At 34.0% G+C, this 27944-nt stretch overlaps 1 protein-coding gene across 3 annotated transcripts in view; it reads right to left on the minus strand.

Annotated features, from left to right (window-relative positions):
• Positions 1–533: 533 nt before the first annotated feature.
• Positions 534–27944, minus strand: part of TTC37 (tetratricopeptide repeat domain 37) — an 89090-nt gene continuing 61679 nt past the window's right edge. For all 3 annotated transcript variants that reach the window (XM_021708531.1, XM_008050666.2, XM_008050735.2), the window contains 7 exons: positions 25268–25396; positions 19769–19890; positions 17501–17659; positions 11526–11678; positions 6636–6766; positions 4484–4607; positions 534–963 (listed from right to left, as the gene is read on the minus strand). In XM_021708531.1, the coding sequence (XP_021564206.1) occupies positions 892–963; positions 4484–4607; positions 6636–6766; positions 11526–11678; positions 17501–17659; positions 19769–19890; positions 25268–25396 (890 nt within the window). In that variant the 3' untranslated portion in view covers positions 534–891. The remainder of the gene's footprint in view (positions 964–4483; positions 4608–6635; positions 6767–11525; positions 11679–17500; positions 17660–19768; positions 19891–25267; positions 25397–27944) is intronic.

The following is a 27944-nucleotide window of genomic DNA, read 5'->3' on the forward strand; positions in this document are numbered from 1 at the left end:
GAAAATATTTTCAAAACCATAAATTCAAAATAAGTGACATGGTTTCTTTAAATAGGAAAAGGGGTTTTTGAAAAAAATAAAAGATAACTGTGCTTTCAAGTTTTAAAATTTGAATTTAAAAATTATGTATGATATTGACACTATAAAGAAAACAAGACACTGTATTTTTGTTTTATTTCAGAAAGTTCAAACCTTTTCATCATAATTGAAGGAATTACATGATCAATTAAATATTTCTGCAGTATTTTCCAAAATTTTCCATTAATGTTGTTCAATGCAGCCACACACTTGAGTGCTTTGAATTACATAAATATATCCATTAGAGTCTAAGACTAACCAACATTTACATTATGCCTCTTCAATAGAGTCTGAAATGAATGCTAGCAAAATAGGTTGCAAGATTATTTGGATTTTATGATGAACTAGTGTACCAGTCTCCAAAATTCATAGGAGAAATTAAATTTTTGAATTATATCTTTAACACATGAAAATTCTGCATTGTGCTAATGTGCTTTTGTATGTTATTTAGAAAATGGCTATTAAGGCTTTATTATAAAGGATTACACAAAGAAAGATGCCCTGTTGTGCATCACGCAAGATGCAGAAAATGATGGTTTGTGAATAACCATTGAGTAACCATGGGAACCATGGTTTTCCTTTAATTATGGACTTCCCAGATCAGAGATTTTTTTTCTTCAGATTAAAATCAGGTTAAGAGTTAATGAAAAATTATATCCTTAACTTAAAAACTTCAACTTCTTTAGATTTAAAAAAGAAAAAAAAAAGAATAACTATAGTTTTAAAAAATGTTGCTTTGGGAAAAAGCCTTGATTCAATGCTTCATTCTTATACTTTATCCTTGCTTCCATGCTATAAAATAGTCCAATGTTATCATGAGGACAATTTCTGATTCAGTTCCAATGCTCTTATATCTCCATGAGTTTTGGCATTGTTGACCAGCACCTATGAGAAATCACATACAGGAATATGAGATTTTGTTAATTAACAATACCTATATTTAGATTAACAGAAGCCAAGTATTCCAAGGGCAGTAGTCTTGAAAAAGCAACATCAAACTATACTAGAAAAAATGAGTACATGCAATCTTTCAGTTATTTTTGCTGAAATAAATTGTTCAAACAAAGCTACCATCAGAGAGAAGTACAGTTGATGCAAATTAGTACAGATGCCAACATTTTGATTGTTACCACTATGGGCACTGTATAAAAGTAATGGTCTTGTTTGGTGGCCTTTTTTTACAATACTGTCACTTCTAAACCCTTACCCCAAAAGATCATTTTATGCACAGAACTGTCCAAATGACAATGCTCCCCTTTAAAATCACACCCTAGGATCTAGGCTAGAGGTTGTACATTTTATCAAGAACCCTCCCATAATTTCATCAATTTCACAGACTAGAAGTTTCCATTTCAGCTGATCATTGAACTACTAAAACATCTTTGTTGTTGTTCACTATCAAGCACTGTGAAGGGTCTGAGATTTTACACTACTAACAAGTCAGCCTGCCACAGTTCCCTGGATGCTGCCAAAGACACAGGAATCCTGAGTCTTCATCACTATGGTATAGCAAGCAGCATAAGCATCAACATACAAGGGGGAAATTCCCCCCAAAAAGAAAAATGAAATTATTTTTGGAGGGCGGGCCCCTTGTAGTACATGTTTCCCTCACTAGGCGAGTGTCCTAGGAACCCATCAGCATCAGTGTACCAGCTAGCATTGTTGTGAGATGCTGCATTTGGCTTCAGTGAATTGTTTTTTGGAGAGTCTTTCAACGTGCCTGTCTGCTTCATGTTGGGTGATTTAGGAGTGCACCTGACCACACCATGCTGAGAGTTTAGCAGTTTTTGACCAAAAATGGCATGACCCGTGTCCTGCCCTCCCTAGTCACCTGATCTCGCCCCATCAACGTTTTTTGTCTGTTTGTTTCCCTGGATGAAAAAGTCCTCTAAGGGAAATATTTTATGAATGTGGAAGATATGCGACAAGAAACAGCGGCAGCACGAAAAGGCACCCAAATTGATGAGTTCAAAAACTGTTTTGAGCAGTAGAAAACATATCTCAACAGGTGTATTGTATCAAATGGAGAGTACTTTGAAGGACACTGATATTTAAACATGTCAGAATAAATACACAATTTTGTATAAATAAATTTCGATTTTATGTTAGTGTGTCCCCTCATATTTGCATCTGTTCCTTTTGTCGTCTAAGCCTCAGAGGTGATGTGGATGGGCACATAGAGTTTCCCACATATGCAGTGGGTTGCATTACAAGAGGGGAATCTTCAGCCTAGGAGACTTGAATCTTTTATAATGGGCAGGGATTGCCTACCCCCTGCTCCACAGAGCAAACACCATCTCTATCTCCCAAGGTTGTTCTACATTCTTGAAAACACAGACTGAACAAAAGAGCAGGCCCACTGCTCACAGAATGTTTAGAAATATAAGATACTCAGGGTGAATTCTCTCCCAATATTCATATACGTTCTATTTTTTTGGTTTGCAATATGTTCATTATAACGCCTTTCTCTAAGTATTGTTTCCATTACGATTTCTTTAATATTGTATGTTACACCAAAAGCCATCCAATGAGGAGTAGAATTGTCACATGTATGTTATATTATAGAACAGGCAAGAAATCAAATCATTTTTTTTCAAATATGATGAACATCCCATTTGATTCTACTACCTCTAATTCCATCTGATCTCCCTATTGTCTCCACTGCAATGGCCATAATAATACATCTAGTATCTAGGAGGCCAGGGATGCTGCTAAACATTCAACTCTATACACAAGACAGCATACAACCCCTATCCATTCCCCAAAAAAAATTGTCCATTCCACAATCTCAGTAGGTTGAGATCTCTGAGGTTGAGAAACTCTGGGTTAAAAGGTACAAAGGGTTCATCACATGCCCAGCTCAGGAAAAAAGAAATACAGGCAGGCAAAAACAATGCCATTGTTGTGATGTTAATATAAGACCAGTGCCAATTCGTGCGTGTGTCTTCTCTCTGTTGTTTTACTGTTTGGCCATTTTAATTTAGATTTGTCTCTTGCTAATAGTTTATCCATTCATTTCTAAAGATACAGCAAAATTACATAAATAATATGAAAGAAAGGAAGGGTAGTTAAGTCATTCCTCTCTGGCCAACCAAAAAAAAAAAAAAGAAATAAAAAGTTGGTTCTCAGTAGTGCCTCAGGTTGTTCTTAGCTGGTCATATATTTGTATTCCTATAAATTTCACTAGATAAGGGTTTTAGAGCTGCAGTCCTCAGCTTTTTATAAGCCTCACAATATCTGATGGATAACTTTTAAACTTGTGATGATCTCATTGGCTCACAGATAAATACTGCCAACTAGCCAAGCTCTCATAATTCTACCCTTCTCTTTCACTTAAGAAGGCTTATGAGAATGTATTGATAGGTGTATAAAAATATCCATGAATCTGCTATATCTTATTACAGAAAATAAAAAAGTAAAAAGCATTTGCAACCTATGGTTAGTATCCAATTATTTACAACAAACTTCACAACCAGTCATGACCCTAAGGTTTTAAACCAATGACTTAGACCCTCAGTTTGGATTCTGGCTTTGCAATGGTTATGATCCAAAAAAAATAAAAAATAAATAAATACAGGTTGAGCATATCTAATTTGAAATTCAAAATGCTCTAATGAGTATTTCCTTTGAGTGTCATGTTGATGCTAAAAAGTTTAAAATTTCTGGAGCATTTCTGTTTTCATATTTTTGGATTAGAAATGCTCAACCAGAATAGCTTCCCCATATAAAGGCATCTTGCACATATACAGGCTGAATCTACATTTAACTATTTTTAAACACAACTTTAACCATTCTGTTATTTAGGACAAAGAACCCCTGATTTTCAATATTCCAACATCAAATGGGAATTTTATAACTAACCTATGGTAAGATACAAACTATATATTTAACCTTCAAGCTATGTGCATAAACATTTCTCTACCTTCAATAGATGCAATACTAGACACTGTAGTCTTTTGTTGTTCTAAGAATATCATGCTTATTTATTTATTTATTTTCTATAGTTAGAGTCTTGCTCTTGTTGCCCAGGCTGGAGTGCAGTGGCATGTTCACAGCCACTGTAGCCTCAACCTACTGGGCTTAGGCAATCCTTCCATCTCAGCCTTCCAAGTAGCTGGAACTACAGACGCACGCCACCACGTCAGGCTAGTTTTGTGATCTATTGTAGAGATGAGGTCTCACCAAGTTTCTCAAGGTGGTCTTGAACTCCCAGGCTCAGACAATCCTCTCATCTTGGCCTCCCAAAAAGTGCTGGGATTACAGGCTGAACCACCACGCCTGGTCATTATGTTTTTTAAAAACTAAATCACAGAGTAGAGTAATTCTAAAACAACAACAACAAAAAAAAAACCCCTAAAGCCCTTAAATGCAAGATAAAATATATTAAATAAAATCAATGCCTTACATCAATGAGTTCATAGTCATCTTTGGCATATAAGTGTCTCAGTAGGTACCAACGTGCAGTAGATACAATAGTTTTGGGATACCCAGGCTGATATACCACTCTCTCCAAAAGACGCCGTGTCTCTCTAAGAAAAAGATATTTACGTTTAGTCCAAAGCATGTCAATTAAATAAAATATTTCATATACTAATCTCACACGTACATTTTCTTTCTTTTGCACATGATACCTGATTATGATTTTTAAATTGAAATATGAATAAACATAATAATAATAAATATTTATTAAGTATTTATCATGCACCAGATACTATGCTAAGTGTTTATATTAATATATGTGGTCATATTTAATATTCACAACCTTATTAGGCAGGTAGCCGTTATTCTCATTTTGCAGATAAATAAGTTAAGGTTCATTCCAAATAGAATGGGGACATGGACCCTATTTTGTAAGCACTTCTGAGTACTCCACTTCTGATCTTTTTGGAAAGTAGGCAGAAAATAAATAAACTGATAAATAATACAAAGATGATAAAGAGTGGAACAAGAAATATTTAACATTTACACTAGAGGCTAAGTGTGTCATATCAGGCTTTTAGTATATGTTTTTGAAAATGTATATATATGAACCCATGTAATTAACAGGCTGCAGTTACATTTTAATTTTTTCCCTTCCTAATTTACCATCTATTACTCAAAAAACTTCTGTATTGGTAAAAATAACATAAAAAGTCGTAACTTCAGAACTGTTAAATTGAAGGATCTTATGAGTAACAATTGGTTTGAAGCAGGAACTAAAAAACTTATCTTGAAGATGCTTTTGGATAATGATCACATAGTAATCACTGGTCCGTGGCCTGTTAGGAATGGGGGCCTCACAGCAGGAGGTGAATAGCAGGCGAATGAGCAAAGCTCAATCTGTATTTACATCCGCTCCCCATCTCTCACATTACTGTCTGAACTCCACCTACTGTCAGACCATTGGCATCATTAGACTCTCATAAGAGTGCAACCCCCTTTGCGAACTGTGCATGTAAGGGATCTAGGTTATACACTCCTTATGACAACGTAAAGACTGATGATCTGAGGTGAAAGTGAGGTGGTGATGCTGGCGCTGGGGAGCAGCTGCAAATGTTGATTCACGTTAGCAGTGAGGTTTGACTGCAAATTCCCTCAACTCTCCAGTCAGTGAAAAACCTGTCTTTCATGAAACGGGTCCCTGATGCCAAAAAGGTCGGGGACCACTGCTCTAAATTATCCTCACTGAGCATCAGCATAAGTAATTCATTAGGAAGTTTAAATTATAGTCTAAAACATTTATTGGTGAAATTAGTCACACACAAAAATGACTAAAGACAAATATTAAGTAAAGAAATAAATAATATTAATAAATAAATTAATATTAAAATAAATATTAATAAATAATGCTAGAATACTTACCTTTTCCAAAAATATTCGCTCCTAAATCGCTGCTTTACTTACAGTTGCTTTGTTTTATGTGTACTATGCATTAGAACTAGACATTATTTTCAGAATTCTAAAATATTCTTGTCTGCTTTTGCATCCACATGATATTTAAGTAATTCTCTTCAAATTTATTTCTGACACTTTCCTTATCCTCCAGTAAAAATACTACTAGAATTTTAATATTTTAATCAGAGTAGCTTTTGGATTTTATAGATATGAAACCATATTATTTATAAACAACATGCCTCTGCTTTTTCAATATTTCTTTCTTTTTTTTCATAGCTTCTTGCATTTGCAAGAACTTCTGTTAAGGTAGCCTTGACCATGGGTCTTTTTGGTTGTTTGCTCCTAGAATCCACATCACACTACTAGTGCCTCCTAATACAGTGAAGAACAAAAACTCCAAGGCTTCCTTCATTGAAAATGCTTTCATATCAATCTCTCATATCCAATATTTGTGTACCAAATTATTTTTTAAATAAATGTAAGACTTTTTCCTCCCTCACTGAATTTCTAGAATTAGCTCTTCCAAAGTAAATATATATAAATATATTTACTTTGTTAAAATTTGTCAAATTAGTCCATTAAACAAATTGTAAATCTTTTCTTGATTGTTTTCTAGAAGGATTTAAAGTAAAAAAGCATTTCCAAGACAAAAAAAAAAAAAAAAGAACCAAAATTCTTCATACCTTGCCCCCATTTTGCGATTGAATTGTAGCAAAGCTTGTAAAAGAACAGCCAGTGGACAAAAGCAAAGTTTCAAAGCCTCAGTTGTAGCCTCTTGAACCAAAGATGGCCAGTGATCACTGGATATGTTAGCCTATAAAAATATAAGATAAATATTAGTGCAAAGATTTGACACATTTACTTTAAAAGTATGCAATTCAACTCCCATTTATTGAGCACCTACCTATTTGTCCAAGTCACCATGTAAATAGCACTGAGGTTTGACTGAAAATTGCCCCCAACCCCCCAGTCAGTGAAAAACCTAGCAAAATGATATGTGATCCTTGCCCTTAAGGAACTACAAATAGGGTAGACTGGGATAAGAAAGTTTTAAAAGAGGATGATATCATTTCATTTAAAAATCTGAAATATTAAAAGAAAATGCACACGTACAACTACATAGGTGGATAAAAGCTGTCAGTAAGCTTTTGTCTACCAAATAGACAAAATTCAATTTAATATGATGAATTCTTGAACTAGTAGTGATAAATAAAAATATAAAGTTCTACACTTCAAAAATTATCTAAGGAGAGAGGAAAGGCTGAAATAAAGTATTTTAATAAAATCCTGATATTAAAAAAAGTGCAAAGCAGGTCAGAGATAAAGAAATTAAATCAAAGTTATCAATACTAAAAACTTTTGTAAAACTTTCATTTTATGGAAAAAATGTCAATGTATCTACACATTACTTGGGTTACAAAACAGTCTTATATGCACTAGTTCAGGAATAACAGTTTTTCTGAAGAAAGAGTAACAAAATTAGATAGCAAACATGTCACTAAATTACACAAGGAGAAAAAAATCTCAAATTGTGACAAATGTCATAATTATAAGTATCTAGAATATACATTTTATTAATGTCAATATGATGAATCAATGCATAGTCTGTTTCAAACACTAAATTATACTAAAAAGTGAGAGCACTAATCTGAGCACAGTATAGGCAACAATCATTTGTGTAATCAAGGAAAAGGAACCTATGACGATAATTAATTCGAAACTAGAAAAAAGAGGTTGTGATGGATCTTCTATAAATAGTGAAACCTTGGGTACAACTGATAAAGAAAGGCAAGATGCATTCTAATAAAATTATTCCTAACATCTTTTTAAAAATCCTTAAAAAAATTTTTTTTCACTAGATGTTTTTCTAAGAAATCATATAAAACATTCTATAAAGTTAGCCCCAAAATGATTATATAAGGAAAAAGTTACTATATTTAAGTGGTATATTGAACTAAGGGATCAGAATGCACTTTTTTCCTCCCACTGCCTCTGTAAAATGTTTTATTTGAGGGAGACTTTTTCTGTATCCCTCATTATATAGCAGAGTAGGCCCCGGACTCTCCTATTCACTTTTCTTACATTCATTCACAAATACAGTCTCAATTAGAATATCCTCTTCTTTTCCATCTTCAGTCTTCATTCAAAAGTAATATTTGCACAGCCCCTTCCTCCACCCACACCCCAAACCCCCTAAAGCTCCCAGGCTAGGGTATGGTTACAGGCAGTGGCAGATGGTTTGTTCCTCTTCCCCAATACTCCCACGGCTTGTGGTTAATTGTAGCTTCAGGGCCTACCAAAATACCAGTTTGTATCTGACAGATTCCACTGTAAAGTGGTGTCGGGCCTGACAGATACTTAAAGCTCCTCTTCTTGTGCTGGCTCTAACAGACTCCCGACTTCGTGGGTAGTGTCACATCTGCAGGCCCAGCTACATAAGCTGTGGGACCCAGGACAAAATAAAAGTGAAGGGCCCTTTGTTCAAAAATTAAGAATTTCAAGATAGTGGCTGCAGAGCATTAAGCTAAGAATGGGGCCCTCTAGCAATCTGGAAACGTCCGGTTTCCTTTCCGCTGACATCCCATCATCCCTATACGTGGCCCTACCAGACAGGATCTAAGACAACTCTTGGCCCTACCAGACAGGATCTAAGACAACTCTTACACCAACCTGTTCTCACAATTGGTATTGTTCATTTCTAGATGCAACAAGTTCAGAGTGTAGCTGATCCTATCTCCTTCACTCCTTCCACCCTATTCCACATGCAGATACTCCTCCCCACCCTTGGGATTCATCTACTATTGACCACTGTTTCCCAGAAGCATGAAGTCACTGTTTTCAAATGCTAACATTCTTGTATTCCCTGACCTAACACCTTAGACCGAGAGCTACAGTCTCTGAAACATGTCATATACCTGTCCATATGCTTCTGGGCATGCACCTCTGGGATCTCAAAGGACACACATCAAAGCCTCCCTCTCTGGTTGCAACCCCTTCCTCACCTCTGTGTGTTTGTCTGTGGAAATGGGCCAGAGGGAAAATGGGCAAGGCAACAGCTTTCTCCAAAGAAATTGCATCACAAATCCTTCTTCAACTCCAATGTTCTGATGCTTTTATAGCTTCCTCACAGGTTAGTATTCTCAAAAGTCTGTATCTTGAACTGATATCTCACTTTGGAATAGGGTGTCTATCTTAGCTAACCTTTCAGCTTACTATCCCGTTCATATATTATCACATATACAGCAGTCAAAAACAGTCTAATTTTAATATATTCATCCTTCCCATACTGCCAGTCGTTTACCATAGAAATATGGCATCTTCTTTATTCTTTATAATAAATGTTGGATGTCAAATGTTTTAACAAGAACAAATTAGATTTAGACAGTGCTTTAAGGTTCACAAAGGCACTTATAAACATTACTCCATTTGTTATGAAGGTAGAGTGGGTATTACAATCTTCAACACTACAAAAAAAGAAAATAACTTTAAATAGTTTAATTGGCTGCAGGTTTCACAGGTAGTAAATGGGAGAAGCAGAACATAGGCTCTTAGGGGAAACACTTCTGTGGTGTAGTAGTGATAGTGGGGACAGGTATGCGTGGATATTACCAAACTAATGTTACCCAGGCAAGCTAATGTCCTCGTCTGTAAAATAAGTTTATTGTGATTATTAAATAAGTTAATATGAGTAAAATACTGTTAAAAGTGCTTATAGGTGCTTTACCCATATTAACTTAATGACCTAGCTCAGACTAAGTGCTTTGTGTGTGTACTATTATTAATTTGTTTTATTCCAGGTAAGATTTAATTTTCCAGTTTTAAGAAAACCCACCAAGTAATATTTATAACTACCAAGTAATAAGGTAGGCTAAAAGAGTGGCTACTTGTCCAGGTCACAAATGCAAGAGCATGTTATAGGTACTACGTGTGGCTTCTGCAGCTCACTAGTTACCAAGGTCACAAAGACCTTGTTATATATAAACAGGGGACAAATAAAACAAAATGATGCTCTACAATTATTTGACCACTGTGGAAGGGGGCTTTTAAAAAAAACATCTACAATGTCAAAAATTAGGTTAAACATGTACTCAGCCTTTGCACAGTTAAACATGTACTCAGCCTTTGCACAGTTAAAAGGTTTCCTTCCTGGAAACTGGCAACAGCACTTGCTGGCTAGGTTAAACTGTCTAACAGCTTTTTTTTTTTCACTTCTGTGAACCACGCTTGCATTGCGTGAAAGTTACCTAGGCCTCCAGGATGTTGCGGTTTAGCCCACTTGAAAAGTCCCAATGTGGTTTAGCCTTTCTTAAGCAAGTCCCTACAGCTAATCAGGCCCTCTTGCTGTGGAATTGCTATGTCCAGCAGGCAAGTGGCCGCCGGCCTGGCTCTTGGCTTAATAAAAACCTCTCCTTTTTATAACTTAAACTTCTGGTGTTGAAGTCTGTGAATTAAGCCCTCAGACCCTATTTCAACCACATTATTTGATCATTTACTGAGGAGCTTCTAACTATAAGGCAGAGTGGAAGAGCAAGGAAGCAAGGATAAACAAGCATGGCACCTACATAAAAAGCTCTTAAATGTGCTCTGTGGTAATGGCATTAATGCTGAAAAAATTCCTGAATTCTTATATTTCTTTGCCAAAATGCCTAGTTAAAGTGAGTAATTCACATTCCCATGGATTACCATGGCAAAAACAAGACTCACTTCAGGGCTGTCTAGGATAATATAATCATATAACAAAGGAAGAAAGACAGTATTTTTTTTTTTTTTTTAAGTTGGAGTTTCACTCTTGTCTCCCAGGCTGGAGTGCAGTGGCATGCTCATGGCCACTGCAGCCTCCACCTGCTGGACTTAGGCAATCCTTCCGCCTCAGCCTTCGAAGTAGTTGGAACTACAGATGCACGCTGCCATGCCCAGCTAGTTTTTGTGATTTATTGTAGAGACAAGGTCTCAAAACCCCAGGCTCAGGCAATCCTCTTGCCTTGCCTTCCCAAAGAAGCCTTGGGATTACATGCTGAGCCACTGCGCCTGGCCAAAAGTTTATCTTTTAATCATAAAAATAATAAGCATATGATAAAAATTCAAACACTGTCAAAATATATGAAACAAAAAGTGTGTGTGTGTGTGTGTGTGTGTGTGTGTATAATGAATTTCCCCTACCAGCATATAAGGCTTTCAGAAAAAGCATGTCAAGCCCTAGAAATCCCTCCCAGAGAATTTCAAATTGAATTGAAAATGATTGAAATGTTAAATATTAGCATTTTTGTCACAGTTGAGTAGCTGGGTGTAGTTTTAATTTAAATCTCCAAGAAACAAAAATGTATAGTCTATTGTGAATCAATTTTTTAAACTGCAATCTTAGTTTTTTTCCTAACATTGACAATGTTCTGCTGTAGTTTAAAACTGTTGCTCTTATGTCCATCAAGAGCCTAAAATACAAAGTCTATCAAGAAGCCATACCTGAAGACCATGAAATGACAGGAATTCAATGGAACATCACTATGTGAAAAGCTTTCATGGGAAAGATTTTAAAAAATCAATTTTTCATGATCATAATTATAATATGACCTTACCATGCAGACTTTTAATGCAAGCAGTGCTAGTCTCAAAAGACTTGAAAGTTTCCCACTCCAGCTGCCCTGTTGGGATGCTACTTGTAGACTCTTTCTATAGCACATCTCTGCAGCACCCATCATTCCCTGGGACTGATACACGTGTGCCAGCCACTAAGGAAGAAAAAGGAGAAGGAGGCAGAGGATTTTAGTTACTAAACAGTCTGTTACCCCACTCTTAAAATATTCAATACACTTTAATGAAGTAAAACATTTTGCTAAGTTTGGTGCCCAAAAACGTTAATTACAGGACAAAAATTATAGGTCATATTGCCCATTCCATTAGGAACAGCTTACTAAACTAAAGTCTAAAGGTCACCCAAGATAGCAAGTCAGACACCAAATCAGAATGCAATCTGAAAACAGAGATATCAAATAAATATTAACCCAAAGAGTGTTTGTGTAACTATATTAATATCCAACAAAATAACTTTAAGACAAGATAGTAAGAGACAAAAGTGAGGTATTTCATAATAATAAAAGAGTCCATTCAACAAGAAGAAATAAATACTTCTACATTTGTATTTATCTAATAACAGAGTTTTATTTTTAAAGATGTGGAGTACAATTCAAGGTTAGTACTTAAGTGGTCATCACACAGTTGAAGTTTTGGCCTCTCATTGGTCCTCACTTCACCTGGTTTGGGATCAGGTACCCTTATTAGTGTTATGTGCACCCCCACTTCCCCTGGCAAATGCCTTTCATGTAGTACTATGATAAATGTTCAGGGTTCACTTATGAGTGAGAACACATGATACTCAATTCTTTCTTTCTGTGATAGATCACTGAGTATGATGGATTCTAAATCCATTCAAGTTGCTGCTCAGTCCATAATTTTATCCTTCTTTATAGCTTGATAATACTAATGAAATATAACACAGAATTAATGAAACAAAATTTGATAGATATGAAAATAGACATATCTAGAATCACAGTTTTTTGCTTAATATATTCATCTCCACAATTTAAAAAAAATAGACCAAAAAAAAAAAAAAACAACCCACAAAAAACAGGAAGGATATGGAAGATTTTAAATGTTATTAACCAGTCTGATTTAAAGGATATATTGAGAAGACTACACTCAGTAACTACAGAATACACATTCTTTACAAGTGTACACACAACATTTACCAAATCTGATCACATGCTGAATTATAAAACAAATCAACAAACTTCAGTGGACTGAAATCATATGCAGCATATTCTGATTAAGTAGAATTAAACCAGAATTCAGTAACAGAAAGAGATCTAGATAATCTCCCCATATTAGAAATTTTGCAACACACTACAGATTTTTTAAAATGAGTCAAAAAAAAGCTCAATGGAAATTAGAAAACATTTTGAAATGAATGAAAATGAAAGCACTGCATAAAAACTTGAAGGGTACACATATTAAAGTCAGAGAAAGTTCTATCTCAAGAAACTGAGGGAAGGGGGAACAAATTAAACCCAAAGAAAGTAGAACAAAGAAAACAGCAAAGAGAAAAAATTAATAACATGTAAAGAAAATATAACAAAGAAAATCAACAAAACAAAAAATTCAATTTTTTGAAAAAACTAATAAAATTGCTAATATTATCAAGAAAACAATGAAAGGATGCCAAATACCAATATAGAATTAAAAAGGGAATATGAATGCAGATCCTGTAAACATTAAAAAGAGATCATGAACAATTTTATGCCAATAAACTTGAAAGTGAGATGCACCAGATAAATTCCCACAACTCACCAAAGCTAATGAAATAGAAAATATTAATAGGCCTGTGTCTCTTAAAGAAATTTAGTCTCAATTAAAAACTCTCTCATAAAGAAAATTCCTGGCCTAAGTGACTTTAATTCTTCCAAATGGTTAAGAAATAAATGATGCTATTCTTATAAAAATTCAGAAAACAAAAGGGGAATAACATAGACATCAAAACTTAACAAAGATCTTATGAGAAAAAAATTATAAACCAATTTCTCTCATGAATATATGAGCAAAAATACTAAATAAGATATTAGCAAACTGACTCCAGCAATATATAGAAAGAATAACACATCATGATCAAGTTGAACTTATTCTATGAATGCAAAGTTGGCTTAATATTTGAAAATCAGTAATAATCTATCACAATGATTGAATAAAGAAAAAGGACCGTATAACAAATATCAAAAAAGATGATAAAATTCAAGAATGATTCACTATAAAAAAACTCAAACAAATTCATAATTGAATCTTCTTAATTTGATAAATGTGATAAATCTGATTCTTAGTCTGATGGAGATATTTATAAGGACACAGAGCAAAGACCATACTTGATAATAAAACAGTGAATGCTTTCTACCTGAGGTAAGAATAAGACAAGAATGTTTACTTATCACCACATTTACTTAACACCATTCTAGACAGTGAAATAAGGCAATAAGAAAATTAATATGCAAGTATTGTAAAGAAAAAGTAAAAATTTATGATTCACAAAGGATATAATTATCTCTGTACAAAATTCAAGACCATTTCAAAGAATAAGTGAATTCAGCAAGGTGCTGGTGAGTCAATATACAAAAATCAACTGCTTTTTAAATGTTTGGAGATAATGTAAAAAAAAAACAAACTCATAATGGAACAAGAACAGACCAGATACCTAGAAACAATATTTAATACAAAAGTGTAAAAGATCTCTAGGTTGAAAATTGCAAAACACTATTGAAAGAAACTTCAAATTTAATTAAACTGAAGAATATACCATGTTCATGGATATAAAAATTCAGTAGAATATTATTTTGTCACTTCTCCTAAATTATAGATTCCAAACAATCTCAACCAAGATCCCAACAGAGCTTTTGTATGTATGTGTAGGAATTAACAATTTACAGTGGTTCTCCCTTATCCATAGTTTCAGCTGCTTCTTGTATAATACAGTAAGATATTTTGAGAGTCACAGAAACCTCATTCACATAACTTTCATTACAGTATATCATTGTAACTGTTCTTCTCTTACTGTACCTAATTTATAAATTAAATTTTATCATAGTATGTATGTAGGAAAAAAACCCTAGTATAAAACCTAATATATATAGGGTTAAGCACTATTCATAGTTTCAGGCATCCACTGAGAGTCTTGAGATGTCTCCCCGGTGGATAAGAGGGGGCTACTGTATACATGAAAATGCAAAAGACCTAAAATGACTAAGACAAAGTTGAAGAACAAAAAGTTGGTGGTCTCAGTTCTACCACACATCGAGATATAAGCAAGAATAAACAAATAGATCAACAGAAAAGAATAGTGAGGTTTAAAAGACCTGCACACACACAGTCAGCTGATTTATGACAAAGGCATCACTGTACTTCCGTGGGGACTGGTCTTTTCAAGAATGGCGCTAGGTTAACTATGGATAAAAAGAAATCTTAACACCGGCAATATTCACCAAGATTAATCCAGGATAGATCTAAATGTGAATGGTAAAATAATAAAAATTTTAAAGTAAACATTAATTTTAAAAATCTTCATAAACTTAGAGTAAGCAAAGAGTTCTATATTTGTTTTTGTTTAATTTTTTATTTTAAAATTGTGGGGTACAGTTAAGGGTTAGGTTTACAAATATGCATCATTCAGGCACCCTTGTTGATAAGGGGTGTCTCCCCATCCCCAGACAGATAAATAGAATACCCCAATAATGCATTAACCATTTAAAAATGATTCGAATTAAGAATTATTCATCAAAAAATAACATTAAAAGAATGATAAGTTAAGCCAGATGTAAGAAAATATGTGCAATATAAATATCCAAAAATGTGCTCCTAGCCAGGCTCAGTGGCTCAACCTGTAATCCCACGCTTTGGGAGGCTGAGGTGAGTGGATTGCCTGATCCCGCGGGTTTGAGACCCGCCTGGGCAACTTGGCGAGACCTCATCTCTACAATAAATCAAAACTTAGCTGGGCGTGGTAGTACGTGCCTGTAGTTCCAGCTACTTGGAAGGCTGAGGTGGAAGGATCGCCGGAGCCCAGCAGGTCAAGGCTGCGGTGGCCGGGAGCGGCCATTGCACTCCAGTTTGGGTGACAGAGTGAGACTCCAATTCAAAAAAAACAAAAAACAACAAAACAAAGCAAAACAAAAATGTGCTCCTATTCAGCAAATATAATAAATTCCAAATATTCAGCAGGACAAAAATGAATAGTCCATTAAAAATTATGCAAAGCATTTCAAGCAGAGTATAGCCAAAAGCTCAATAAGCATATGAAAAGTTGATTAACATCACTAAGCATCAAGTAAACACAGGTTAAAACCACAACATATTATCATCTATATAGCTAGCAAAATGGGGAAAACAAACACAATAATCTAGTAATGCCAGCACTTGGAATGCTTATACACTAATAACACAAGTGGAAATTGTGCAATTTTGGAAAATTGCAGAATCTACTAAAGTAAACATACATATACCCTACATCCCACCAAAAGACATGTCTAAGAATGGTCACAGCAGAATTATTCATAATAGTCAAAAATCTGGGAACAACCCAAATGTTCATTAACAGTAAAACAGATAAATATCATAGTATATTCACAAAATAAAATGATGGCCATATCAAACAACTAAATTAATCTCAGAGACATGCTGTTGAGTGAAAGTAGGTAGATACAAAAGAGTACTCCATTTATATGAAATTCAAAAATAGGCAAAACTAAATAGCAGTGATAGAAATCAGAATAGCAGTTTCCCTTTTTGTGAGGAGAGAGATCAACTGAGAGACATATGGGGCAATTAGGTTGCTAGAAAAGTTCTGTATCTTGATATGGGTAATGGTTAAACAGGCATGTACATATGTAAAACTTTAATGAGTGATACTTTAAAAGTTTTTGCACTTTATTCCTTATGTATTATTTAATAACATAAAATACACATACATACACAATCACTTAAGACTTCACTTACTATATAATTTATCCTTCAATTTTTCCCTTTTAACTTGACAAGGTATTCCTCTCCTTGATAAAGAACATGGAGAGCATTAATATCCAGTTGACTTTGGAATTAAAGCATCTATATCTCACACAGCAAACTTACTCTTAGTGTACAAAAGGAAATATAACAAATTGAATAAAATAATTATGTGCTTCTTTTTATTTCAATATCAATAGGACCAAAAACTGGGCAGGGCATAGTGGCTCAAGCCTGTAATCCTAGCACTTTGGGAGGCTGAGGTAAGAGGATCCCTGAGACCAGGGGTTCGAGCCCAGCCTGGGCAACTTGACAAGACCTCGTCTTTATAATAAATCAAAATATTAGCTAGGCGTGGTGGCATGTGCCTGTAATCCCAGCTACTTGGAAGGCTGAGGCAGCAGAATCACCTGAGCCCAGTAGGTCAAGGTTGCAGTGGCTGTGAGCATGCCACTGCACTCCAGTCTAGGCGACAGAGTGAGACTCCAACTCAAAAAAAAAGAACAAAACAAATGTGATCATTATATACTTGTCATTATGGACAAACTGAGCCAGCTAAAAAAGCAGATGATCCGTTGATTCAAGCATCAATCTTGAAAATAACTATTTCTAAAAACACCTTATACAGCTTATCTATGAAGTAGTTAGGGCAAAACTACATATATCCCCTCTAAAGTAGAATTAAACACCATTATTGGTACCCATGTTATAAAATATCTGTTACACTATAGCTCTCTTACATCAACCCATGTAAAACACAGTATTTTCATCAGTTTTAAATGGAGGAAATTTACAATCAATAATTAAGAAAGCTTTAAAGTTTTATGTAACAGATACTAAATTAGTATTCAACTGCCTTAGTTCCTCTCACCACAATACCCTTAACATCTTGAAACTGAGATATATTATGGTGAGATTTAAAGCATGACGAATAAAGATGAACCACAGCCCTGACATGAACTCATATCATGGACTACTTTAATTCAGTACTCAAGTTAGAAAGGGGAGAATTTACCTGCCAAGCTGGAACAGAGGTTGAGTTGGACATGACTGTTTTTTGTAGCTCTTCAAGTACAGCATCTGGCAGTGGCTTTTGTGACTCCAGGAGTGGTTTGCACTGAACTTGTCTCAAAAGTAAGATGACAGCTGGTTGATCAGGGTAACTTTTTAAATTCTAAAAATTCAACCCCAAATAGGAATACATGAAATATGCTCTTAAAATGTTAAATATAAAAGGTAATAACACTATTCTTTATGTTGGAACAAAAAAAATTCTGAAATTACAAACCTTTCTTATTAAAGAGTAAACAACTGCAAAAGTTAAATAAATGAAACACTGAACAGCTTGTGAACTTCAAATCCTGTACACATAAATAAGTTTTAAAATCAGTAATGCTATTACTGTCATTTATAAGTCACTTATTTTAGATTTAGAATGTCCCTTTCACTTGGTTTACTCTTTGGTGATGTCATGAACACTTTAAGTTCTGAATGTAAATACCTGATCAAAAAAATAAACTAAGAGTGAAGGCTATCACTATTACTTACTGTAATAAACTGTACTATGTAAGAAGAAAAGAGGTATACTTTTTTTTATTTCTTAGCCTCTTAACAAAGATATTCACAGCATGTCATTCTTATAGGTATAATCTTCTCAGGCACTGGGAGTAAGATAAATTACCAATTTTTCCCATTTCCCTAAGTTATTGTTTATAAACTAAAACACACACATAATTGTAGTGTGTGTGTGTGTGTGTGTGTGTGTGTGTATGTGTATCTCCTTATCTCCCTCTTTCTATATAAAAATATATGGAATGAAAGAAGTTAAAGAATTTCTCTAAATAAGCCTTTCCACTATTGTTCTAAATATTTCTTTCTTTATTACTTGTCTCTCAATAGCATACTTTCCTATTTTTTACTCATTAGATCATAGTCTTTTTTTTTCAGTTGAAGTCTCACTCTGTCACCCAGACTGGAGTGCAGTGGCACACTTACAGCCACCGCAGCATCAACCTGTTGGGCTCTGGTGATCCTTCCGCCTCAGCCTTCCAAGTAGCCGGAACAACAGGAACGTGCCACCATGCCCAGCTAATTTGTTGTAGAGATGAGGTCTTGCCAAATTGCCCAGGCTGGTCTCGAACCCGTGGGCTCAGGCAATTCTCTCACCTCAGCCTCCCAAAGTGCCGGGATTATAGGTGTGAGCCACTGTGCCTGGCCAGATCATAGTCTTAAATGTATTTCTACAATTGATGTGATTGCTTTTTTCTAAGCGATTAGAACAATAAAACAACAAGGAAAAGTTTATAAAGTATCACTAATTCTATCAGAGAACACATAGCAACTGTTAATTCTTGCTTAGTAAACAGCTACTGTTTAATAAATACCCTGTCATAAACTTTTGTCAGATGGAATTCCCTAAATAAAAGAGAAAATGTACTATTCTGCTTTTTCACAGAATTCAAAGACCAAAGGAATCTTCAAAAGTTCATTCTTTTTTCTATGTAAAATTTATACTGATCTTTTAAAAAATATTTCTGGGTAGACAACACAACAAACAGCATTTATGAAACATGATATCTTCAGGAAAAGTCATGTTTAAAACTCTTCTTAATCATTAAATTATTTCTGAGTAGATTTAGGAAACAGAGTCATTCACTCAATACATATGCATTGAACACCTACTATATGCAAGGCAGGGGACTAAGAATTTACTCACAGAGTCTGCAAGCACAGACTCCTGTATGCTGGCAGGTCAAAAACTGACCACCGAGTATTTCCAGTCACCCACTGAACAATCTCCAAAGTCATTCTATGTAGTTCAGAACTTTGGAAAAATGAAGGAATACTGCAAAACACAGTGTTCTAAAGAAAGAAACCAGAAATTTAAGGAAAATACTGCTTCCCTAATAATACCCCCAAATAAATAAGAATTTAAAAATAAAAGCTTGAGTCACACAAATGTGAGTTCAAATCACAACTCTATCCATTTTTAATTGTGAGCTCCCGTGTAAATTATTTATCTTCTTTACATCTTAGTTTCCTTACTTGTAAAAATGGGATAATAATAAATACCTATATCACAGGATTATTGCAAAGTACCAATATAAAATGCTGAATGCAGTGACTGGTTTGTAGCAAGTACAATAATCAATAAGTGTGGTTATCATCATCATAATCATCACCACTATCATATGCTCTTTAAATAACATGCATTCGATTTTTGAATTTATTTCCCAAGTAGGATAAGAGTCCATAAATTTCAATGTACAGTCCATGATAATACCTTTGTGCAGAGAGTTTCAGCTTCAGAAATTCTTCCTGTGTCTATTAGACCAGTGACCGCTTGTGAAAGAGACCACTTTTCAAGAGATTGGTTGTAATTTTCAAAGAAGTCTTTGTCTTTAACTGAAAATGAAAAATGCCAATGTTACTTTCTTCTGAAATGTATAATGTGTTCTCAGAGGAGTAACTAGTTGCTAGAAAATATTACAGTTAGACTTGTCATCCGTATACGATTTTTAAAACTTACAGGTACCACATGTACCCTGACAAGAGGCAGGTTTCTGCAGCTTTTATGGTAGGAGTATTTGTGGCTAAGTAATATAACTTAAAGCCTCATACAGCTGTGAATTCTATAGTAATAATAAAAGAATTCATTGGAAAAATTTAAAGGTTTACTGTGATATAATTGACATAAAATCAGTTGCACATACTCAAACTGTACAATTTGATGAGTTTTGATGTAAGTATACATCAATGAACCAACATCAAAATCAAGACAACAAATATATTCATCATTAAAAAAAATTTCCTCCTGTCCCTTTGTAATCACTTTTGTCCCCAGTCCATCTCATCCTCCCTTACCCAAGACTGCTCCTAATCTGTTTTCTATCACAATAGATCGATTTGCATTTTCAAAAATTTCCTGTAAGTGGAATCATATAGTATAAATTATTTGTCTGGCATCTTTTACAGGCGTTAACATGGTGAATTACATTCATTTTCAAATGTTACATCAACCTTGCATTCCTGAGATAAACCACAATTTATCATAATATATTAATATCATTTGTATATATTGTTGGATTTGAATGTTACATCAACCTTGCATTCCTGAGATAAACCACAATTTATCATAATATATTAATATCATTTGTATATATTGTTGGATTTGAATCACTAAAGCTTTATTATGACTTTCTCCACCAATGTTCCCAAATGATGCTGCTCTGTAGCTTTCTTTCCTTGTAATGTTTTTGCCTGGTGTTAGTATTGGAGTAATGCTGGCCTCACAGATGATGTTAGAAGTGTTACCATCTCTTGGATTTTCTGAAAGATTTGTGTAGAGTAGGTATTATTTTTCCCTTAAGTGTTTGGTAAAATTCATTAGTTAAGTGTTGGCTTCAAGATGGCTGATCAGATGCATCTGGCCCTTGCCTCTTTCACCAAGAAGAACCCAATAGCAATCACACTTGAATAAATCATCTAAGAAAGAATACTGGATTTAAACAGAGGAGCAATGGCCAGCACCAAAAGAGAGGAAGAAGAGGGAAGTGAGGCAGTCTGTTCAGCTGGAAGCCTCGAAAGGCTCCCTAAAATGGGGGAAGGATGAATAAAAGATCCCTAAAAGTCTACACTCCCACCACAGACTCCTACAGTTCTAGCCACAGGAAAGTCCCTTGACCCTCTCAAGCCCTGAAACTAACACAGAGAACTGCTGGAGACCATGCAATGGCATTGGTCCAGAGAGGGAGTTCACACTAAATCCCACATCCCTGAGTCCTAAGCAGTTGGAGCACAGTGTCATTTTAAGAGCCCAACCCCCACCAGATTGTGTTCTGACTTTAAGCCCAACAGTCCTTGCATCTCTACATCCCTGGAGCCCCACTGATATTCTCCAACAATAGATCCCAATCAAAAAGAAACTTATTGCCAATCAAAAATAAATTTATAAAATCCTGAGAAAAAATCAAAATATTATATTAAAGAAGCTCAGTGATATACAAGTGAATCCTAAAAAAAAGAGAGAGAAATCAGGAAAACAACTTAAATGAATGAAGAATTTACCAAAGAGACAGATATTGTAAACAACAATAACAACAACAAACTAGTCAAACAGAAATTCTGGAGCTGAAGAATTCATTGAATGAAATAAAAAATACATTCAAAAGGACCTCAGAATCTGAAGACATGTCTTTTGAAATAACCAAGTAAGACAAAAATGAAATAAAAAAGAATGAGAAAAGCCAACATGATATACTGGATACAATATAGAAACCAAATATTTTAATTTTTGATGTTCTAGAAGGTGAAAAGAAAATGAAAGGGTTAGAAAAACTATTTAACAAAATAACAGATGAAAACGTACCAATTCTAGCAAGAGATTTAGACATTCAGATACAAGAAGTTCAGAGATCCATATACAGATGCAATTCAAAAATGTGTTCATGGTACACTATAATCAAATTGTCAAAAATCAAAGACAAAGAATTCTAAAGAAAGCAAGAGAAAAGCATCTAGTCACTTATAAATGAACACCCATTAAACTAACAGCAAATTCAGTAGAAATCTCACAGGCCAGTAGAGAATGGGATGATCTATTTTAACTGTTGAAATTTAAAAAAAACCACACAAAAAAACCTGCCAGCCAAGGATACTACTATATCCAGCTAAGTTACCTTGAATAAATGAGGGAAATATAGTCTTTCCTAGGCAAGCAAAAGCTGAAGGAACTCATCACCATTAGACCAGTCCTACAAAAAATACTCAAGGGAGTCCTAGACCTGAAAGAGAATGAATGACATTTACTAATATGAAAACACACAAAAAAATTATAAAACTTACTGGAAAAGCAAACACATGAATGAGGAAGAGAAAGGACTGAAATGGTACTATTATAGAAAATCATCAAACTACAGTGACAAACAATGAGAAAGGAACAAAGGATATAGAAAGCAATTAATATATCAACAGGAATAAGTCATTACATAGCAATAGTAACTTCAAATGTAAATGGATTAAACTTTCCATTGAAATGATACAGATTGGCTGAATGGATTAAAAAAGCCCCAATTATATGCTGCCTACAAGAAACTTGTCTCACTTATAAGACACATACAGACTGAAAGTAAAAGAATGGAAAAAGATATTCCAGAAAAAAACAAAAGTGAGCAGGAGTGCTGTACTTTTATGATGAGATAAAACAGATTTTAAGTCTAACACAGTAAAAAGAGAAAAATAAAGTCAATATAACATGATAAAGGGATTGATTCAGCAAAAGAATATAATAATTCTAAACATATATGCACCCAACACACACTCAGATCTATAATGCAAATATTGCCAGTCTAAATGGAGAGACAGACTCTAATACAAAATAGTTGGGGACTTCAACATCACACTCTCAAGTACTAGACAGATCATCTAGATAGAAAATTACCGAGAAACACTTAATTTAAACCGCATATTTGACCAAATTGATCTAACAGACATTTACAGAACATTTTATCCAAGAGCTACATAACGCACATTCTCATCAACACACAGAACATTCTCCAGGATAGACCACATGTGAGAATAACAACCAAAAAAATTCAACAAGTTTTAAAAAATAAAAATTTTATCAAGTATCTTTTCAGATCACAATAAAACAAAACTAGAAATCAGTAATTAGAAGAATTTTGAAAACTGTACAAATATATGGAAATTACAAAAAACATGCTCCTGAATGACCACTGGGTCAAGGAAGAAATTAAGAAGGAAATAAAAAAATTTATTGAAGCAAACGAAAACCAAAAGACAATATCCCATAATCAAAAGGAATACTAAGTTTATAGCAATAAACATGTACATCAAAAATAAAGAACAATTTCAAATAAATCTAATAATACACCTTAATGACCTAGAAAAACAAGAACAAACTAACCCAAAATTAGTAGAAGAAATAATAATGATCAGAGCAGAACTAAATAAAATAGAGACTAAAAAAAAAAAAAAAGAATGAATAAAATAAAAGTTGGTTCTCTGAAAAGATAAACAAATTCAATAAACTGCTAGCTTAGACCAACCAAGAAAAATAGAGAGAAGAACCAAATAGACAAAATCAGAAAAGAAAACAGAGACACAACTGGTAACACAGAAGTACAAAGATCATCAGAGACTATTATGAACAATTATACATTAACAAACCAGAAAACCTACAGGAAATAGGTCAATTCCTGCATACAACCTACCTAGCCTAACTCAGGAAAAAAATAGAAAAAATAGAAGGAATGGGATTTAATCAGAAAAAAAGTCTTTCAACAAAGAAATTCCCAGTGACAAATGATTTCATTGCTGAATTTACCAAACTTTCAAAGCACAAATACCAATTCTCAAAATATTCTAAAATAATAAGAAGATTCATTATGAGGCCGTCACTACTCTGATAACCAAAACCAGACAAGGACGTCGCAAAAAAAAGAAAACCACAGGCCAATATTACTAATGAATATAGATACAAAAATCCTCAACAAAATACTAGGAAACTGAATCAAATAACATTTCAAAAAGAGAATACACCATGATCAAGTGGGATTCATCCCAGGGAAGCAAGAATGGTTTAAAATATGCAAATCAATAAGCGTGATATATCACATCAACAGAATAAAGAAAAAACCCATATGATTATCTCAATAGATGCAGAAAAAGCATTTGATAAAGTAGGTTTTTCCTTAAGGGCATTAGAATATAGAATCTTTTATAAAATTAAAATATTTTAATAAAATGAATTTAAGTGGCAATAAGAAATACCTAGAACATAAATATTTTTAAGCCATGTTCTTCAGGTTAGAAGAACACAACAACCTACCTATTTTTGTTTTAGATTCACATTGATAGTTTCTGCCTTTTAATTGGTGCATTTAGACTAGAGATGTTTAAAGTGGTTATAGATATAGTTGAATTAATACCTATCATATTGCTTATTGTTTTCTATTTGTTGTCCTTGTTCTTATGTGATTCTATTCTCTCTTTTGTAGCATATCAGTTATACTTCTTTTTCTACTTTTTTTGTGGTTGTTCTTGAGTTTGCAATATACATTTATAATTAATCCAAGTTCATTTTCAAATAACATTATATAACTTTATGGGTAGCGCAAGTACCTTATAACAAAATAATCCTAATTCCTGTCCCTTATATCATTGCTGTTTTGCTTACACATAAGCATATATAAATAAATACTTCTGTTCTTTTCTTAATTTTTCCCTGGTAGTCCACAAAAGATAGGTAGTAAATGCTTAACATTTACTAAAAATTAATTAGTAACCTAAAATTAATTTAGTGAAAAGCTAATGTTACAAAGCACAGGTAGATTAATCTAAGTAGGTTAATCTATGTCATGTTTCCAATGAAGAGAGTTATAGATTTTCAAAACAATGTTAACTAAATCCAATTAGATTAATAGCTACCTGGCCCAGATTCCCAGGAAGAATCACCAGACAATTTCAGTGCTAGTTACAATAAAGGACTCCTTCCAAGTCACCTCTAACCTAAAACACTGATCAAGTCTTAAAGTAGGTAAATGCTATGAAACAAAGATTTCAGCTAACAGAATATATTGGACTGTTAAGCTATACAAAAAAAGAAAATGTATATACCCACCACATTTCTGTGCAGTCATTACAACTATGGATTCTTTAATAAATGTATTTTTTAAAACAATATATGTGGCAGTTGTGCTCCTGATTTAACCACTTAAGAAATTTAAATTAAATCATGTAAAAAATGCTTTTTGAAACTTACTTGAAGCAGAAACAGCAGATAACAGTGCCAAGTATAAATCCATCCTCTTTGGCTGAGTGTTGTTCACTAGAGCCAGTTTATCATCAGCATGACAGGCTGCCATTAACCCAGCCCAGATAGCAGGGTCACCTAAGAACAGAAGTCTTGTTAACATCAATGTGTTGTTGAAAAACTACCAAAAATGAGAATAAGAGTTTACCCCTCCCTCCAAAAAACAAACAAAACACACACACACACACACACACACACACACACACATTCTACTTTCTTAAAGGAAATTAGACTTGTTTTCAGAGACACACTACTACACTCATCTTCCATGATTCGCCATGAGAAATATCCTATTAAATATCTTCTTCCGTGGCTGGTTAGCTCATTTGTCCAGAGTGCTGTACTACTGAAGAAAGGGCATTCAGAGTCACCTTCACTGGACACCAGGACAAGTCTCACTCATCTACATCACTTAGTTTTAAAGGCTCCATTATAGAATAAGCAAGATATAGAATAAGCAAGATAATTTTAGTTCTTAAGAAAAGTCTGAAAGCAAAAGAAAGGCCCAAGATTTTCTCTTATGTTCTAACAGGCGAACATGAAAGTCATCATTCCAAGTGCAGCATTTATATAATTTTATATCAATGTTTCCTTCCTTCCTCCCTCCACACCTTGCCAGGAGCATCAGAGGAGGGGAAAACCTGACAGCAGTGGGTTGGAGAGATAATAACAAAGATTATGCACATATGCTTCTCTTTTTAAGAAAGTTGGTTGTGAAAAAAAGAAACTGAAAGGGGATTTGAAACTTAGAAGCTTTTTTTCTCATTTGTTTGGTCTTTTATTTTTATACATCTCATTTTGAAGTTTACTTCAGCAGTTATTATTTTAGTCCTGCTACGCTTAAAAAAAAACAAATGGATGCTTCTCAATTTTCACAAAGGGGTTCTTGTTAACAATATAGTCATTGACCATGCTTTTTAACTTTAATTTTCTATTTTTTATTATCTGATTGTACCATCTAATATGTCTATCAAATGTCTGAAATATACATCTATTTCATTTATAGATGAACAGTATTACTGCTAACGTATAAGAATCAATAAACTATAAGAATAATCAAAATCTTATGCCAATCAAACTTCTACAAAAAATTAAATATGTACCTCTATATTATGAATAATTTCTGCCCGATAATGGCTACTTTCTATTAAGCAACACAGACATAATCAAATTCCACAATAAACATGCAGACCGTGCCCTAGAATTTATGATGAGATCTGACTACTGTATTAGATAGTCACATGTCTGAGCCTTGGATCTATCTGGATTTTAGGTCTAGCAATGCCACTAATTAATGTATGGTAGCCCTTCTTTTAGGTACTAATAGGTCTAAAATCCTATAATTCCAACTGAATGAACTCAATTTCAGAATACTGACTTACTCCTAAGATTAAGTGAACAACAACCCTCTTAAGGATTTTATAAATACTCTACAGTCTAGAATTCTGACAGGAGAGTGGACAGTATCTGGCAGCAATACAATACAAAAGAATGACTGTTTCCATGAACTTCTCCATAGATAATCAGCAACCAAAATTCCCTATGAAATAAAGGGACTCTGACACAATATATAAGCTAAAAACCTAAAATCTTCAATATAGCTTGCTTAGTATCACAGAAGCACCAATCTAGTAGAAACTCAATTTTCTTCCATTTAATTCTAAATTCTTGGAATTATCTTTAAGTTCCTTAAAAGACTCCTTGAGTACCATCTATCAAAACTGTACTTTGTTCAACTAAAGATCTTTAAGGACTAGGTGCACAGCCACTACACATAACTTCAATTATCTTCACTTTCATTGGACTCTAAGGACAAGTCTCACATGGGCACTTATCTTCACCACTCAGTCCCTGTTTTAAGCATCTATGATAACTTTGCTTCCTTGAGTATGTATTTATTCAGATAATAAGGGAAAGTCAGAGGAGATCATTAGAGAGGACCTTATCTGGGCAATTTCACCTTTTTAAAGTTCATGCCCTTACACAGTCAAAGGCTAATACATCTTTTAACATTCTGGGTCTGCAATAAGAATTCTTGAGAGTAAGTCAAGAATTTGCTTGCTTGAGAACACCTCCAAAATTCACCTCCAATATCCAATATATGTATAACATAGACAAACTCAAATGTTTAGGGTCTCTTTTTGTGCTATGTCAAAATGAAAGAAAGAATAAGTAACAGAATATTGACCTGTTTACTTCTTTTATAAAATAATCTCTGAAATACTAGATATTTTCAGCTAGGATCTTTATAATTTATTGTGAAGATAATATCAAACCTGTTCTTTGTATAATCTGTTTCCCAACAGTACCTAGTCAAAAGTAATAGCATTCTGACCTAACAAATGTTATGTACCAGGATTGTCTTTGCAGCCATATAAATATTTAATATAATATGTGATGCTATCAGGACTTAGAAAAAAAAGTTTTAGGGGAAATTATTTAATGTTATATTTAATATTTAAAATAATAATATGTAAAAATATACATTATAAAGCTACATTGCTAGACATTTTTCCTGTCGTGATCATGAAAGCATGCTTAAGTGACATTCCTTAGGACCTTTGTAATCAACAGCTTACACATAACACAGCTTGCTCGGGTAAGACCATGACTTTGGTGTTTCTAA

Source organism: Carlito syrichta, unplaced genomic scaffold (genome assembly GCF_000164805.1).
Source record: "Carlito syrichta isolate Samal-C Ts95f unplaced genomic scaffold, Tarsius_syrichta-2.0.1 Scaffold6706, whole genome shotgun sequence".
Lineage (NCBI taxonomy): Eukaryota > Metazoa > Chordata > Mammalia > Primates > Tarsiidae > Carlito > Carlito syrichta.